The 16148-nt window shown below is 38.5% G+C and overlaps 3 protein-coding genes and 1 long non-coding RNA gene across 6 annotated transcripts in view; 3 read left to right on the top strand and 1 right to left on the bottom strand.

Moving 5' to 3' along the window:
• The window catches only part of LOC122974207 (Fc receptor-like protein 5), a 310470-nt gene that overhangs the window by 215198 nt on the left and 79124 nt on the right, over positions 1-16148 (top strand). The gene's annotated exons all lie outside the window — the stretch shown is intronic.
• Positions 2705-16148, top strand: part of LOC122974307 — a 45636-nt gene continuing 32192 nt past the window's right edge. Inside the window, exons 1-2 of the long non-coding RNA XR_006400308.1 lie at positions 2705-2815; positions 3055-3387. This is a non-coding gene — a long non-coding RNA (uncharacterized LOC122974307). The remainder of the gene's footprint in view (positions 2816-3054; positions 3388-16148) is intronic.
• LOC122974165 (Fc receptor-like protein 5) overlaps positions 6643-16148 on the bottom strand; it is a 65591-nt gene continuing 56085 nt past the window's right edge. For all 3 annotated transcript variants that reach the window (XM_044342117.1, XM_044342118.1, XM_044342122.1), the window contains one exon: positions 6643-6862. In XM_044342117.1, the coding sequence (XP_044198052.1) occupies positions 6786-6862 (77 nt within the window). In that variant the 3' untranslated portion in view covers positions 6643-6785. The remainder of the gene's footprint in view (positions 6863-16148) is intronic.
• LOC122974268 (coxsackievirus and adenovirus receptor homolog) lies at positions 6940-14514 on the top strand. The gene is made up of 3 exons (XM_044342292.1): positions 6940-7046; positions 9639-10194; positions 14467-14514. The coding sequence occupies exons 1-2, from the start codon at positions 6980-6982 to the stop codon at positions 10034-10036; spliced, it is 465 nt and encodes a 154-aa protein (XP_044198227.1). The 5' UTR covers positions 6940-6979; the 3' UTR covers positions 10037-10194; positions 14467-14514.

Here is a 16148-nt window from a genome sequence, read left to right as displayed (position 1 = left end):
AAATCTACAGCCTTGAGTCTGTAGTGTGTTCATACTGGAGAAGAGAATGTTTGTATGTTTCTCTCTGATTGGTCGCTGTGGATCATAGAAACTTTGTCATGTCAACAGCTTTTAATGTCACCTGTTCATGTTTCAGTATCATCAGACCTTTGAGTCGTGTTTACAGTGTAAAGAAGAAGAAGAAGAAGAAGGAGAGTCCCGTCAGTGTGTCGTATCACAACTTTGAAAGTGGAAATTTTCTGAAAGACCTTTGCTGATGTTTTTAGCTACAATAAAACTCTGACAACAGATCAGTCTTGTTTGAAATGAATCCTGTTTGCTTGTTACTTCACACGACACTTAAATACAGAAAACACAACATGATTCAGTCTTTCTGAAGCAGAACTAACTTACATGACTTCACATGAAAGCAGATCATGTTATGTACTGAATGTTGAAAATGTGGCCTGGCTGGTTATATCTGAAGATCACATCAGTGATGCAGTTCAGCAAAGCAGGACGTCAGACTGGAAATAACAGCACATTGTTTTACCTTCCTGTAATTTATAAAGAAAGTTCCTGTCAAACAAGAGAAGTCCAGATCACCAAGGGCCCTAAAAGTCCAGTATCAGTCCTGACAGCTTCTCCATCTGCCTGTAAACCTGCAAGAAACTATTATCATCAATGATCCATTTTGTTGATTTATTTTTATTTTACCTTCATTTTTTTCAGGAAAATTTCATTGAGATTAAAAGTCCTGGTCAAGACAGGCAGCAACATAAAAACAAGTAATACAGACAGACCTCTCATTAGTCAATATTAAATAATAAAATCAGGAATAAAATTACAGTAAAAGAGAAAATAAAAACAGTAGAACTGGACTGAGAAACAGCAGCAATATGAGGAGAAGATTAATATTTACAGCGAGAAGCTGCAGCCAGAGAATCTTTGGCTTATTTATGTTAAAAATTACTTAAAAGATTAATCAAAATGGTTGTCAGTATTTTCTATCAGTTGACTAATTGATTGCAGAGTACTGCTATGTATAGTGGGGATCAATAGGAGCTTCATAGGAGGTTCAACCAGCTGTGTGCTGAAAACAGCTCAATAATATAAAGTAATAGAATAGAATAGAAAAAGTATACCTGTCCTATTAAACAGATATCTGTGTGCAGCAGAATAAAACCTGCTCAACCTGAAACTCCAACAAAGCATCTTTTGAAAATTGTAAATGTGGAGGCAACGTGTTTGACTGATGACATGTCTGTTTGCATATGTGGGTGTGTTGTTTTATCTCTGTGTGGTTTTAGCACAATTTTGTTTCCTGGTGTTGCCTGAGGACATGTTCGCTGTCTGCCAACATACTGATCAAGATGAAACATGTTCACTGACTAATCAGACACTTATAATCACACTGGAATGAGACGGAAAGCAAAACTAAGCAGTAAGACAGTTTTAAGGCTTCCCTTTATGTTAAAGAATAGTTTGAATCACATTTCAAAACTCTGATTATACAGAAGTAAAACGAGGAAGTTTCATTTCACGGAAGACAAGAGACTGAGAGCAGCAGCTCCACCCACCATCTTTACTGAGCAGGAAACCCACAGAGACATTCAAGCGGGGAAGTTTTGAGCATTTATAAAATGACTAATTATTCACCGTCAGTAAATCCCTCTGTGTCCTTGTTTCTGTAGAAATGATTGAATTCAGAGTTTGAAGCTGCTGAAGGACACAGAAGAGAATTGAATTAGTTTCATCGACACCATCAGATGGAACTGAATTTTTCATTTACATTTAATTTAATTTACAGAGGACAAAAAGACCAAATGTTTTCAGTGGGACACTGATGAAGGCCAGATGGCTGAGAACGTTTTGGTCTTTTTGTCCTCTGACATCACTGGTCAACATAATTATTCATACATATAAATAACTACTGAAATAAAACCATGTGAGGAGTTTAGAAACATGACACATGAATGAGACACAGCTACAGAGCAGTTTAGTGAGAGGTCACAGAGGTTGGTTCAGTCTTTATGTGTTGTGTATTTTATGAGATTGTTACTTATATAAGTGTTCTCTCCACCCTTGTTGACTCCCCGCAGGCCTCAGTTTCGTTTTCTTGTAACTGAAACGCTTCAGCTGCCAAACTTATGGGTGTCTAAAGAGGTCAAAACTCTTGCAACATAGAACAACTTTATGTTGGACCAACGTGGTTCAGCTTGTGGTTTCTTCAAGGTTGTCATAAAACACATTACAACCAACATTTCACATGTGTTTTATGATGAATTGAGGTAGTTGCAGCTATACTTTACCCAAGTAACTCCAATTTGACTCACTTTATAGCCTCCCTCTACCCCACAACACTTTAGAGGGACATATTCAACTTTTTACTCCACTATTTATCAGTTACTTTCTTCACAAATTAACATTTTTCATATGAGGATATGGGCATTTAAAACATGGCACTTATACATTATAGATTAAATCACCCAATATAAAATATCTCCAGATGTCCAACTACGACAGTAAAATTCTCTTTACACATTTATATATTCATATATATTACAGTGTAACATCTGAATGAAGACTAGCCTATTTAAGAATATTTTGCTGACATTTTCAGTATTTCTACTTTCGGGATCTGAATACACACTTCTTCTCTATTGTCCCCCTCCCCAACCCCCCCTTGTGCACAGAGTATAGAGAGAGACACTGACCACAGTTGTGTCTCCTGCTTCATCGAGGGCAGGCTGCCCTGCCATGGCTGTATTAACATCTGCGCCATCGTGGGTGATTTATTTCACATGCATGTGGATCTTTGCTCTGAGTTCTGAAGGTAAGGATATGCACACTAAAATACGGAGACACCTGAGTTTTCAGCCCCCCCCCCCCCCCCCCCCCCACAAATGTACTGCATGACCTGAACGCAGCTTCAGCAGTTCTGTTTCTTTTAAAATAAAGATTCAGGAGCTGGGGTGTTACAACAAGGACCTGTTTGAATTTCAAATGCTCACAATTAATGAACTGTATCTCTTCTGCTTCCTGCTTTTCTCTCTTTTTTCTGTTTTTGTTTAGAGACAAAGACAGTAAAGTCTGGAGATGATGTCACTCTTCAGTGTCAGAGTCCCAGAGATGCAAACATCACACTGTCAGAGTGGAGCAGACCTGACCTGAAGAAAGATGGTTATGTCTTCTTCTTCAGAGAGAACCGACCATATGAATCCTTCTAGCATCCATCTTTTAGTGGTCGAGTGCAGCTGAGAGATCCAGAGATGAAGGACGGAGACGTTTCTGTGATTCTGAAGAACGTCACCATCAACAACACTGGAACATACGAGTGTCGTGTTTCTGTGATCGGCAAAGGACTTGAGCTCATGAACACCACCTACCTGAAGTTTGAAGACTCAGGTGAGTTTGAAGTGCAGCTGCTTCGTCACAGATCAGCTGTTTGTGTTTATAAAGGTGTTGATGGTGAGATGAGTGATGTGATCAGAGTTCAGTAGATAATGTCTGACATGAGTTTGAAGAGTTCTTCAGTCATCACCTACCTGACAGCTGATACCTCGCATCTGTTTCTGCTCTGCAGGTCACACAGCTGGAAACACCTGGACTGGAGGAGACAAGGATGAAGGAAATCTTGGACTAACAGTTGGTCTGTCTGTTGCTGCTGTGCTTCTTCTTCTTGCTGTTGTTGATGGTTTTGTGATGCATAGACAACATAGATGTCCTGACCGACATGTTCTTTATAGAGCAGGGGTCCCTGGTGTCTCAGATCTCTGAACTCCTGAATGTTTGGTTCCTTCAGCTTTTACACTATGACAACACGTTCTGAACTGGAACCAGGTCTAAAAGGTTGATTCTTTCATCGGTTAATCATTCCTCCTGTTCATATTGAGCATAACTAGAGCTGCAACTACAAGTAATGTATGAAAATAATCTATAAGATGTCAGAAAATGGTGAAATCTGTTGATCAGTGTTCTTTTAATCAAGAATGGACACTCTAACCCCGTGACCAGACAGAAAGCTGAGTGTTAGCAGCGCATTTAGGAGATCAGCAGTGAGTGACTACACAGGAGGCGTTCAGGTACATGGCTAAGTGTAGGTCACCCATGTTTTGGAAGCACTCAGAGCTCCGTTCAGCTTTCCCTCAACCCTGACCAGTCCCCTAGTCCCTGCTGCTGAAAAACACCCCCACAGCATGATGCTGCCACCACCAGGCTTCACTGTTGGGATGGTACTGGGTAGGTGATGAATGCTGCCTGGTTTCCCCCAGACATGACAGACATCCACTGTATATAGTCTGCATGCTGTCTGCTTTGAGTAAACTGAATTTAGTCTCTTTTCCAGTGTGAACACACTACAGACTCAAGGCCGTGGATTTTGGGACACAGTCAGAAAAATGTTACAAAGCTCCTAAATGAGTCAAGTACAATCTTTGACTGAACTCAAATAAAACTAGCAATTAACAAAGTTTTAAAGAGTCCATGTTAACACATCTGCAGTTAGAGAAACAACAGAAAACATCTCTGCTGTGTGTCTGAACTGCAAATAAACAACAAACCAACAGAACATCAATAACTCAGAATACAGGAAGTCAAAGCAGCTCTCAGTGTGTGTTAACTCTGCCAGGCTAACAGTCGCCTCCATGTTAGTTTTAACACACTCTGAACTTATCTACATACATTCATCACAGTGGAACGTTGTTATTTCCATGTGATGACTCTCATGCTGCAGGGAGAATGTGATACTCGGGACTTGCAGACAATGGATGCATCATATTTATAAAGTGTTAAGTTCAGTTCAGTCTGATATAAAGAGGAAGGACTGAACCACTTGCTGATTCAGACTGAGAGAGTGGGGGAGGTGCTACTAAACAGCAGCTTCAAACCACATTTCCCTCCTGCTCCACCCTTTTGTTGTCTGAACTTGCTTGCAGAGGCCCAGACAGGCGTCCTGGTATCCAAGTGATTGTAGAGTTCTTCCCAGTATAGTGGGGAGTGGGGAGCTTCATAGGAGGTTCATCCAGCTTCAAAATAACCAGTAGAGATAAAAGGTGGTATAACACTGGATAACACATGATATATATATATATATATATATATATATATATATATATATATATATATATATATATATATATATATATATATAAATAAAAAGTATTCCTGTCCTATTAAACAGATTACAAATGTGGAGGCAACGTGTTTCACTTTCTGTCGAGCTGATAACATCATAACATTTCAGTTTGAATATCCAGCCTCGCCTGTACTGGGTGTGTTGTTTTTCTCTTTGTGTGTTTGGCGCCATTTTGTTTCGTGGTGACTGAGACACGCTGGCTGTCTGCCAACATACTGAACAAAGAGATGAAACATGTTCACTGATAATCACACTGGAATGAGAAAGAGAACAAAACTGAGTAGAAAGACAGTTTTGGAGTTTCCCTGAATGTTAAAGAAAAGTTTGAGACACATTTCAAAACTCTGATTATAGAGAAATAAAAGAAGGAAGTTTCATTTCACAGAAAACGGGACTGAGCAGAAACCCCACAGAGACATTCAGGTGGAAAGTTTGGAGCAGTTATTCTCTCTATTTAGTCATTTGTGACCAAAAATTACTAATTAATCACACCACAGCTACACACTGCAGTTTGGTGAGAGGTCACAAAAGTTAGTTCAGTCTTTATGTGTTGTGTACTTCATCAGATGTACTCCACCCGTGTTAACTGCCAGCAGGCTTCGGTTTTGTTTTTATGTAACTGGCATGCAGCCAATAACATGTTCTGCATTTCATTTAATAACATGTTGGGGTTTGTCTGATTGCAGAGAAGCTTCATCACTTGTGTTTACTTGCAGACAAACATGCAATTAAAGAGTTTGCACATTTAGATGAACTCAGTTTTCTTTTGATATATTGACACATGCAGATATTTTGTCTTTGCTGTTTACTGGACCTGTTGTAGATCAGTGTTCAAACAGCAGTGATGATGCTGCTTCTTCTTCTTGCAGAAATCATATATGTATTTTCTCCTATTGTGGATTAAAAGTCACACATTAAAGTGGAAACTATTATAGCTTCTACATTCTATGTATTTATGAACAGCTGCTGTTGTACAAAGAGAAGCTCCTGTGCTGCCACCTACTGGCTGGTTTTAATCACCAGCATACAGGAACTGGATTAAACACCAGGAGCAGTTTAACAAAGTATTTTATAATTAACTTAAAAGGTTCTGATGTCAAACTGCAGTTTAGAATATCAACAGTTTAATAACAAAACAAACAGCTGATAATAAAATGTCAGACCAACAAGTGATGAAACTGTGGCTTCATTTTCTGATGTCTGACATTTATCAATTATGGGAGAAATTATTCATTTGACATGTTTTTGCTTGCTACAGTCAGATCAGGCCATGTCTTACACTTTCTATCTCTTATACATATCTTCATGCAGTTATGCTTTCAAACATGTCTTACTGTCTCCCAGTTTGGTCTCTTATTTGAACCAATACAGACTCTACAACAGAGCTTATAAAATGATAAAATCCCACTTCACCTCTTACAATTTCAACATTTACACAAATGTTTCATTCTTCTGATAATTGTGACCACTAACGTCTCAATAATCAATCTTTCTATGATGAGGAAAAACAGCAAATAATTCACATCTGAGAATATTTTGGTTTATTGGACAATCGTTGCAGCTCTACATTCAGTTACAACTGTTCCTGTTAGAAATACAAAAGCAAACATCTAATGAAATAAATAATGTATATACAGAAGTCTGCAGCTGGCAGACCAGCAGCAGGACGTCAGTGGTCGGACTGGTGTGAAGGTGTGGAGGTCCTACTCATTGAAAAGTAGACTACCTCTGACTCTAGGGGGCGCTCTGAGAAGCACACACAGTTCAAACAAGACATTAGGAGCCCCTCCCTGCTGAACTGTCTGGGTTTGGGGGATGAGTCAAAACTGTACTCTACCTCGAGGGAACAGAAACTCTGCCCTCATGGATTCTTCTACAGCGACGTTATTTGTGTCTTTTCTCATCTTTTCTCTGACTTATACATTTGAAGGTGAGCTGTGGTGTGTGTGTGTGTTAAAATTTGTTAATAAATTGTAAAAAAGATGTTAAGTGTCTTTTCACACTCCATGTTCAGAAACATAAAATAGAAGAACTGTGAGGGACTTTTACAAAAATACTTAAATTAATCCCCATTTTACTCTGTGCACGCGCACACTTCAAGCTTATTCCAGCCTGGCTAGACTTAGCGTTGACTAGACGCAGGCTTTTTCAAGTAAGCGCAGCTTTCTTTAGCTGCACTGATGGAACACCCCTCTGGTCATTTTGACTCAGGAACATTATTACTGTTCCTTACAGCCAAACATAACAGGAGACTTTAAAAAAAGGTTAACATGTTCTGTGTTTATAAGGAAGTCTAAGCAGAATACACTCAGTATTTTGGTGAAAACTGCTCACTGATGCTGACTCTTTTTGTTGCTGACGTTAACTGCAGCCAGTATATGTCCCTGAGTGAGGGGCTTCTCCTGCAGGAACAGTTTTGCTTATTTCCATTTTCTTTTATTACTCATCTGAAGTGGGATTGAAGACATTTAGTTGCAGTACAAACCATAAAGACTGCATAAAGTGTTAAACAGCTCAGTCCATCAAACATTAAATATCAGTTAACTTATTATTTTTGTTTGTTAAGAAATATGACTTTAAAAATGACACTAGGTGACATCTTATTGATAGACTGACTTTTCATCGTCACAGCACAGTATAACATGAAATGCATCATAAGTGTGTGTGTGTGTGTGTGTGTGTGTGTGTGTGGGAGAGAGAGTGAGGATAATGCATCCGGTTGTGTATAGACGCAAATAATTTCCATAATAATTGGAAATATATCAGCAAATGAATACCAAGTTTTGACACAAATTCACTCCTGAATACTTGATGTTTAAATTTAAACACCACTGAATTTATTTCACTGAAATATTTGACTTTGAAAACCATTTTTCTGATCTTTTACTTTGTGAAATTCTCAATTTTCACTTTCAAGTTATGCAATTCCAAAAACTTTATTTCCAGTATTTATTCATTTTAGGGTTCTCAAATTCAGATACAGAATTCACGTTCCATCCATCCTTCTGTTCAGATGTGAGCGTATTTGAGAATAATTTAAAGTCTGTGGTGCTGTCTATGGCTGGGATATCAGCTTTTGTACATCTGAGTACAGATTCAAAGCAGAAGACTGTGAAGCTGTGAATGACACTGAAGTTACAGACTTTTACTTGTTAAAGCCCAAAAACATGCTTCTAACTTTATTATATGAGCATGTGTAACTTCAGTGTCACAGATATTGTAGGAAATTTGAGGCTCAGGTTTCTCTCACAGTTGTTGACTTTGAGTCTGTAATGTCTGTAAATGATTGAGCTGTGTGGACTGAGAGGCAGGACGCTCCTTGATTGACATTATTTGTATGCGAGTGTTGTTTGAGTAGTACAGTGTCTTGGTGTTCACCTCGAACCCGCATCTTATCAGTCTGCTTTCTGTCTGCCTCTGAAGCCTCTGTCTCTTTTTCACCGGAAGGTGTGTGTGCGTACATATACGCACACATGCACAGAGTATCTTCTTCTTTCTGTTTCTCATGTCTCCTGGTCCCCTGTGGCAATTATGGATCATATCAGGTTTCTGGTCTGGTGCTGACCTTGGCAGCGTCTTGGACAGTAAGAGACGAGGGCTGTGGTGTCTGTGAAGGAAAACTTTGAAGATTCTGTGTGTGTGTGTGGTTGGGGGGATTATGCAATCACATTGTGTCTCATATTTGAAAAGAAAACAAATCAGTTTTGGTCTAAATTTGGTATTTTTACCCTTTGTAGCCTCCATCCTCACTGGCGGATCAAATTGACCCGAACAGTATGTGTGTAATATAAACATGCAAGGGGAGGGTTGCAAACAGGTTAAATTAGTCATTTTCCATTTGAATGTTCAGTACACTAATTAAGCCCAGCTGAAAATGTTTAATGCTCCAAAAATGATTAAAAATATTTTCCTGTATTTTTAAACTTTGAAACAGGCCAATTTGGCCCGAAACATAACAGGAGGGTTAAAGTCCAACTGAAATCACATTTATTCTGCACTTTGTACAGTTTTACTTTGAATTTCCTGTTTTAGCAAACAAATACCTGAAGTGCTCTTAACTCCTGAATATGGTAAATTAATATGACTAAGTCATAATTCAGGTTTTCAGTTTATTTGTGAGGACGAATGACTAATAAGAGTCTCCACTGTGAGAACAGACATTAATGAGGTAATGGTGACAATTAATTGTTTTATTGATTTTAGGTGATATCACCAGGCATTATGTCAACATGTTTCTAAAATATATTTATTAATAGTTTTTTATTATTAATTGTAAGAACAAAGGTTTTTGGGGAAATGTCAGAATGCTCCTTCTTGTCTCAGCGTGTCGGTGTCTGTGTTTGATTGACAGCAGCTGGAGGGGCGTTTAGATTAGAGGATGCTGTAAAGTGAGTAAAACTTTTTAAAAAAACCTACGAGTCCTGAGTGTGAAAGTTTTTGAGTTTAATCTGCTCACAATAAGATTATTTCTTAATGAGCTATATCACTGATTTTTACTTCCTGCTTTTCTGTTTTTGTTTAGATCAGCGAGAGATAACAGCAAAGCCTGGAGATGATGTCACTCTTCCGTGTTGGAGTCCAAGAGGTGAAGCCGTCATATTGTTAGAATGGAGCAAACCTGAACTGAAGACAGATGGTTATGTCTTCCTCTATCGTAACGAGCGCTCATATGAAAACTACCAGCATCCGACTGTTCGAGGTCGAGTGCAGCTGAGTGATCCAGAGATGAAGGACGGAAACGTTTCTGTGATTCTGAAGAACGTCACCATCAACGACGCTGGAACATATGAGTGTCATGTTGTAATCAGCAACCCAGAAGGCAGAGACGTTGAGACCAAGGACTTCATCCAGCTGAACGTCACCTGGGCTGAAGGAGACAAGGATGGAGGAGACAAGGATGAAGGAAAGAAGGATGGTTAAGTGGGATGGTAGTCGGTCCGTGAGTTACTGGTGTGGTTCTTCTTCTTCTTCTTCTTGGTATATTTAGTTTTAAATACATCACAAAACATAACAAAGCTATGATGACGTCACACCAGCGTCCTCCTGAAAGAGAAAATATCCCTCTTCAGGTGTAAAATGTCTCTAATCTCTGAAGTGAAGTGAAGTGTTCTTAACTCCTGAATATGGTCAATAAATATGACTAAGTCATAATTCGAGTTTTCAGTTTATTTCTCAGGACAAATGACACAAGCTCCACTATGAAGACAGAGAATCTTGTGCACAGGTGTATTTAATCAGATATTGTTAATGAGGTAATGGTGACAATCAACTGTGCTATTGATCAGTGGTGGTCAGTGTCAGCAGTGATGATTGGTCGTCTATCATCACGTCAGTCAGAATCAATGTTTAAAATATGTGCAGCAGAAATAACTGACTGACTGAACCTGAAAATCTTCAGCTCAGCAAATCAAACTGTTTGCCAAATATTATCCAATCCAATATTATTCTTTAATAGCAACAGGCCGAGTCCAAACTGTAATTTAGAAACATAAAAGCAGTGAAATAATTGAAATAAATGTCTTGAAGAAATTATATCTCAGCAGGACACATGATCATATCCAAAGGTGATTTTAGAAATCTCATTGGCCACCCCAAATCTGATTGGTTGTTGGTCAAGTTCATTAACATAATAAAGTGGAACAAATGTTGGTCAATCAATGATGACAGCTGATCAGCTGATACAGGCCTGTTTCCATCTACTATAGTAATGGTTGGACTGAGGCTGTGAATTTGAATGTATATTTGGAGCTGAAATATGTGTATGTGCTGGAAGTATTAGCGTTTTGTGCTAGCATTTTTTAGTTTAGCATTAGCGATTAGCATATGTAATTTACAGTCTAACATGTGTTAATAGATATCATTAAAGGCCATTTTGACACAACAAAGCCCATGAAATGTTTAGTTTATGTCCATCCATCACAGTAGTTCGTTCAGTTTTGTTTAATAGCATTTTACTGTGTTGTGTAAGTAATGTTATTTGTGTTCAGAGTGTGTAAGAGTGAGATTATTGCTGTGAGTCTGTAGAGATGCAGACTGGAAAGTGAGTTTTATTGTGTTTTCCAGCCAACGTTAGACTGTCTACAGTAGTTTATACTGTAAACACTGTTATAACGTGATGTTTTCAATGTGTATGATCTATTGTTTCTGTATTGTGTAGGAAATGTTCAGGTGCAGATGCAGGTATTTGTAGTGTTGTTTATGGGATGTTTGAAGTAAGTGAAGTTCATTGAGAACTTTAAAGCAGGACTGTAAGCTAAAGTTATTAAAGTTCACAGTTCAGAGATAGTAGAGCTGATGCAAGCTGAGTTAACACCACAATGATATGAATAACATGCTGACAACTATTTTAAATATGTTTTGCACAGTTTTGCACAACACATTTATTCACAGTTAACCCCTGTGAATAAATGTGTTGCATCAGTTTGTACCCAGAGCTTCATTCTGAACTTGTAACATATAATATATTTACTGCACTACAAGGCAACTGCTCATATAAATGTGTAGACTATCCTGAACATAATCACTGATTGAATATAGACATGTTTAAATAACCACTGCTTCCCAGAGACTGTGATTGGTGGAAATGGAAAACCTAATGTACATGGAGTAGAAGACTGAATAGACTGGTAGCTGCATGTTAGAGCTGTTGTAGGTTGTAACATCATCTTTAGATGTTGTGGATGGTCAGTATGGAACCTGTAGTTTAATGCTGTGTTATGAAATGTAAAAACAACAACCTGGTCTGAGTACAAACATTACTATTGATGCTAACATGAGTTTTTAAACTCAGATATGATTTCTCTGTGCATAGATTGAAGCAATGTGATGATTTGAACATCTGTATTTACACATATTGATCAGCTGTCATTCATTAAGGTTCACTATGTGATGGTCACCCCGGTCAAAATGTTCTATTCTGTTTTACAAGCTTCAGCATTAGAAAACATAACTCTATCAGAAGCAGTGATTGTAATTAATAATGACGTCCATTTAATTTCAAAATAAAAGTAAAATAACACTTTTCACATTAGATTGATGATTATTTGTCTTGTATCAGATGTTTGAGTTTCTCACTCTGTCAGATTATTGTATTTGCATCTCAGGTTTATTTCTTTTCTCCTGTATGTGTATTTGTTGACATTTAATTTTTCATTATTAAATATCTATACTTTTTAACATGTTTCCTGTTTTGATAAAGACTTTGTTCATTATGTAGATGAGCTGGATTCATGTTATATATTCATTTATGTTTATAACCAGATTTTTTGTTTAATTGTTTACCTGAAGCTGAGCTGTTGAACCTGTTGACACTCGTCAGCTGTGCAGGTTTAATAAAACACACAGTGCAGAGTTCATCTAGCGCCACCATCTGGTAATGTGTTCTTATCCAATGCTTTGGTTTATGACCAATTACCTGCAAAACTTTGTTTTCAGTGTTAAGTTTTATAATATGTAAAAGTCTCCATCATCAAAATGAAACAACTCTGCTGAAACTACCGGTTACAACCTAAAACCATATTACAAATTACATGTGAGCAAAAAATTGATGTGAAATATGTGAATTAGTAAAAGTTTCTTGCCATCAACCAAACATTTACTTTCGTCCATCATGTTTCTGCGTATACAAACTTTCTTCCGACTTTCCGAGTTGTTCCAGCTTGAGGGGGTGTTCACGTGAATGTCAGAAACTCATTCTTCCAGTTACTCCAACACCACATGAATACCACATATGTCCTGTTGTTTCAGGGAAAATGGTGGTTTGGGTTAAATACTGAAAGAGTCGACAGGTCGACAGTGTTGACTTTTTAATATTTAACCAACATCTTTCCTGAACCTTGAAGTGCTTTGAATGTCTAAACAACAATAACGACTCACACTTTAAATTCAGATTAGATGTAAATGAAAGCAGAAGCAAAGCAGACATCTGTCATTTTATAAAGAAATTGCAGGGATTTTTTAGATGTGACTGCAGCATGTTTCTCTTTCTGTTTGGATCATGACACATGAACAGAAAGCAGCTCAATAGAAATGCAGCCTGACAAAGACTTTAACCCTTACAAACTGTTCATACTCTGATTCGTTCATCCATAATGAAGCTTGCAGAGAGTTTATAGGTTTGACACATTTTTTTTATGGAGGAAAAACATTCAGAATCACACTAAATCTCGTCCTTTGTTACCAAAAACATGAGAACAGCCAAAATGATTACAATTAATATTATTATTGAATGTGAAGAACATTTTTGAATACATACAAGTTAAATTTAACTGTGTATTAAATGTGCAAAGATGTGTAACAGTTGAAATTTTTCCACTTTTGTATATATTCTGTCTCAGTTTAGGAATAGTTACAAAGTTTTGGTGAAAACAAAAGTGTTTTTACTGCTCTCATATATAGAAAATGGGTCAAACCTGAACAGTATTATACTGATAATACTTAATGCTAAAATTACATGTAAAAACACCTAAAACAGCCAGAAAATAAAAACCTACAGCTGAAAGACATCAGATGACTCATGAAATTAGTTCAGATTCCACATCTGGAGCTTAAAAATGTCCAGATGTTAACCCATAGAGCATGCTAGAGTCCTTCTCCAGTGTGTCTGACACCTTCACTGGTAGACTTCTAGTTGGCTCCTTGATTGCTTGAATGAGATGAAATAATTTAATCATGTGGCTCTTTTAGACTTTCAGTGAATCAGTTTTAATACTGCAGGGACGAATAGAACACGCAGAAACAGCCAGTTAATTGTGATATTGATTTTAGGTGATATCACTCAGCATTATGTCAACATGTTTCTAAAATGTATTTATTAATAGTCTTTTTTTATTATTAGATGGATGAAAAAAGGTTTTTGTGGAAATGTCAGAAATGCTCCTCCTGGTCTCAACGTGTCGGTGTTTGACAGCAGCTGGAGTGACGTTTAGATTAGAGGATGCCGTAAAATTCAGCCCGGTTGCCAGAATAAAACGTTGGCAGTTTACGTTTCTGCAAACCACAGAAACTTTGAATATCTACGTTACAACACATGTAATACATATCATATTAACATTTCAACAAAACGTATCATCAAAATTTCAACAAAATGTATCATATCAACATTTCTAAAGTGACGTAGTTCACATGTGAATGGTTGGTTAGTAAGTTTCTTGACAGCAAGTTGGAAATCAGCAGAGAACACGGTTCAAGACCACTTTGAAACCAAAGCCCGCTTCCCAATTCAACTGACAAAAGTTGGTGTTTTTAGCGAGATGTCAGGACATTTGCAGCCATTTTTCTGGCGAGAAAACCGAGTATTTTTAGTGAGACATGCTCATTATAGAGCAGCTGTCCCCCAGCAGGATTGAAAGGTCTCAGATCTCTGAACTCCTGAATCTTTGTGTCCTGCAGCTTTTACAGCCTGTTGGGACGGGCAGTAGTGTGTTTGGTTATTAGCAATAATTCATAATAATCATAGATAATTATGAAAATAAGATATTGTTAACCTTAATCAATAATTCGGGCACCAACTGTTGGATCTGTGAGGAACACAGTTGATTATTTGCAATAATTATCAATTATCAAGGATAATTAACTAATTATGACAATTAATAGAATTATTAATATGAATTAACAAATATGGGGCACCACTCGGAAACCGGGACTAATAACCAAACAGAGTAGTCTCATAAATGGGAGTTCACCTAGAATGTTAATATCTGAGAGATATCAACATTCGAGGGTGAACAAAGAAGGGTGAATTCGAGCTCTGACTCCTTCAATCAGCCACTTTTCACAATATTACACACAATAATGACAGAAGAACTTCTCTTTAAAGATATAACAGTGTTTATTAAACAAAGTTAACAAATGCTTCATTCAATAAACAACTATTCTAAAATCTAATCCTACCAAACAAAACACAAACAGCTATGTACAGGGTTGGACACATGCAGGGAAATGCATGTGTGTGTGTGTGTGTGTGCATGTGTGTGAAGCAAGACGGCGCCGCCTGGTGGACGGCGTCTTGCACTCACCCACTTCTCTGAAAAACACACGTGTCTGATGGCGGATAAAAAAAGACAAAGCGAAGCTTTGACCATCAGATGTGCAAAAGATGTCAGTGCGTGTATGTGTGTGTGCGTGCGCGTGTATGTGTTAGTTAGAAGAGAAAGGGAAGAAGGAGAGAAAGCGATCATGAGAGGAAGAGAAGTGGTTCCTTTGTCCACAGACAGCGTGTGTATGGACGGCAGTCTGTAACGCACGTTGTCTGGTTTCTGACCGACAAAGCAACTTACTTCCTGACTCACGATGGCACAAACACAGCAGTAGTCCCGAGCGGGACAAACACAAAACAGTCTAGCGTGGTGAACACAACTAAACAGGCAGCAAACTTAAAATACTCCTAAGAGTAAAGCAGGAAAAATGGACTCGGCGGTCCGTCAACAGCACAACAAACAATAGCAAAAGCTAAGAGCTAAATGCTAAACAACAGCAACTGATGCTGATAGGAACACACAACTAACACTGCCTCTGCCCAGACTTATGCCTCTTACTTGGACGCTTCAGAAAGCGAGCAGGGTTTGTGTGTCGTCCGTCTTTATGTCCGGTTTTGTCCTGGGCTCGGAGGCAGACGGTGGCCGTTCTCGCACGGTCTGCGAAAAGCACAGCAGCTGGCTCTCAGCAACGTGGCAGAGAGAACAGCAGAGTCGACTCGGTGAAGAAGTTTCTTCTGTCTCGAGGGAATTTGAGGACGCTGGTTGCAGCAGCGGTCTCTCTCGGATCCGGGAACGTGTTCAGGTGAACACGGGCGAATTCTCGTCTCGTCCAGCGAGGGGAGTCTTTGATGAGGGGAAAACACGTGCGTGGGATACCCCCTTTAGTCAGCTGACTCACAGAGGAACAGAAGTTACCCCTAGCTCAGTGACATGGGAAAGGCATGTGCTTCAGGGCACGTTCAGTTTTTAAAGGGGCGGTGATGTCATGGCTGCGTCATCAGGACGCTCCGCTGTGCAGGAGCGTCTCCGCCAATGAGACTGTATGTTGACTGTTC

This window comes from Thunnus albacares, chromosome 22, assembly GCF_914725855.1.
Source record: "Thunnus albacares chromosome 22, fThuAlb1.1, whole genome shotgun sequence".
Lineage (NCBI taxonomy): Eukaryota > Metazoa > Chordata > Actinopteri > Scombriformes > Scombridae > Thunnus > Thunnus albacares.
This window is presented reverse-complemented; position numbering and strand designations above follow the sequence as displayed.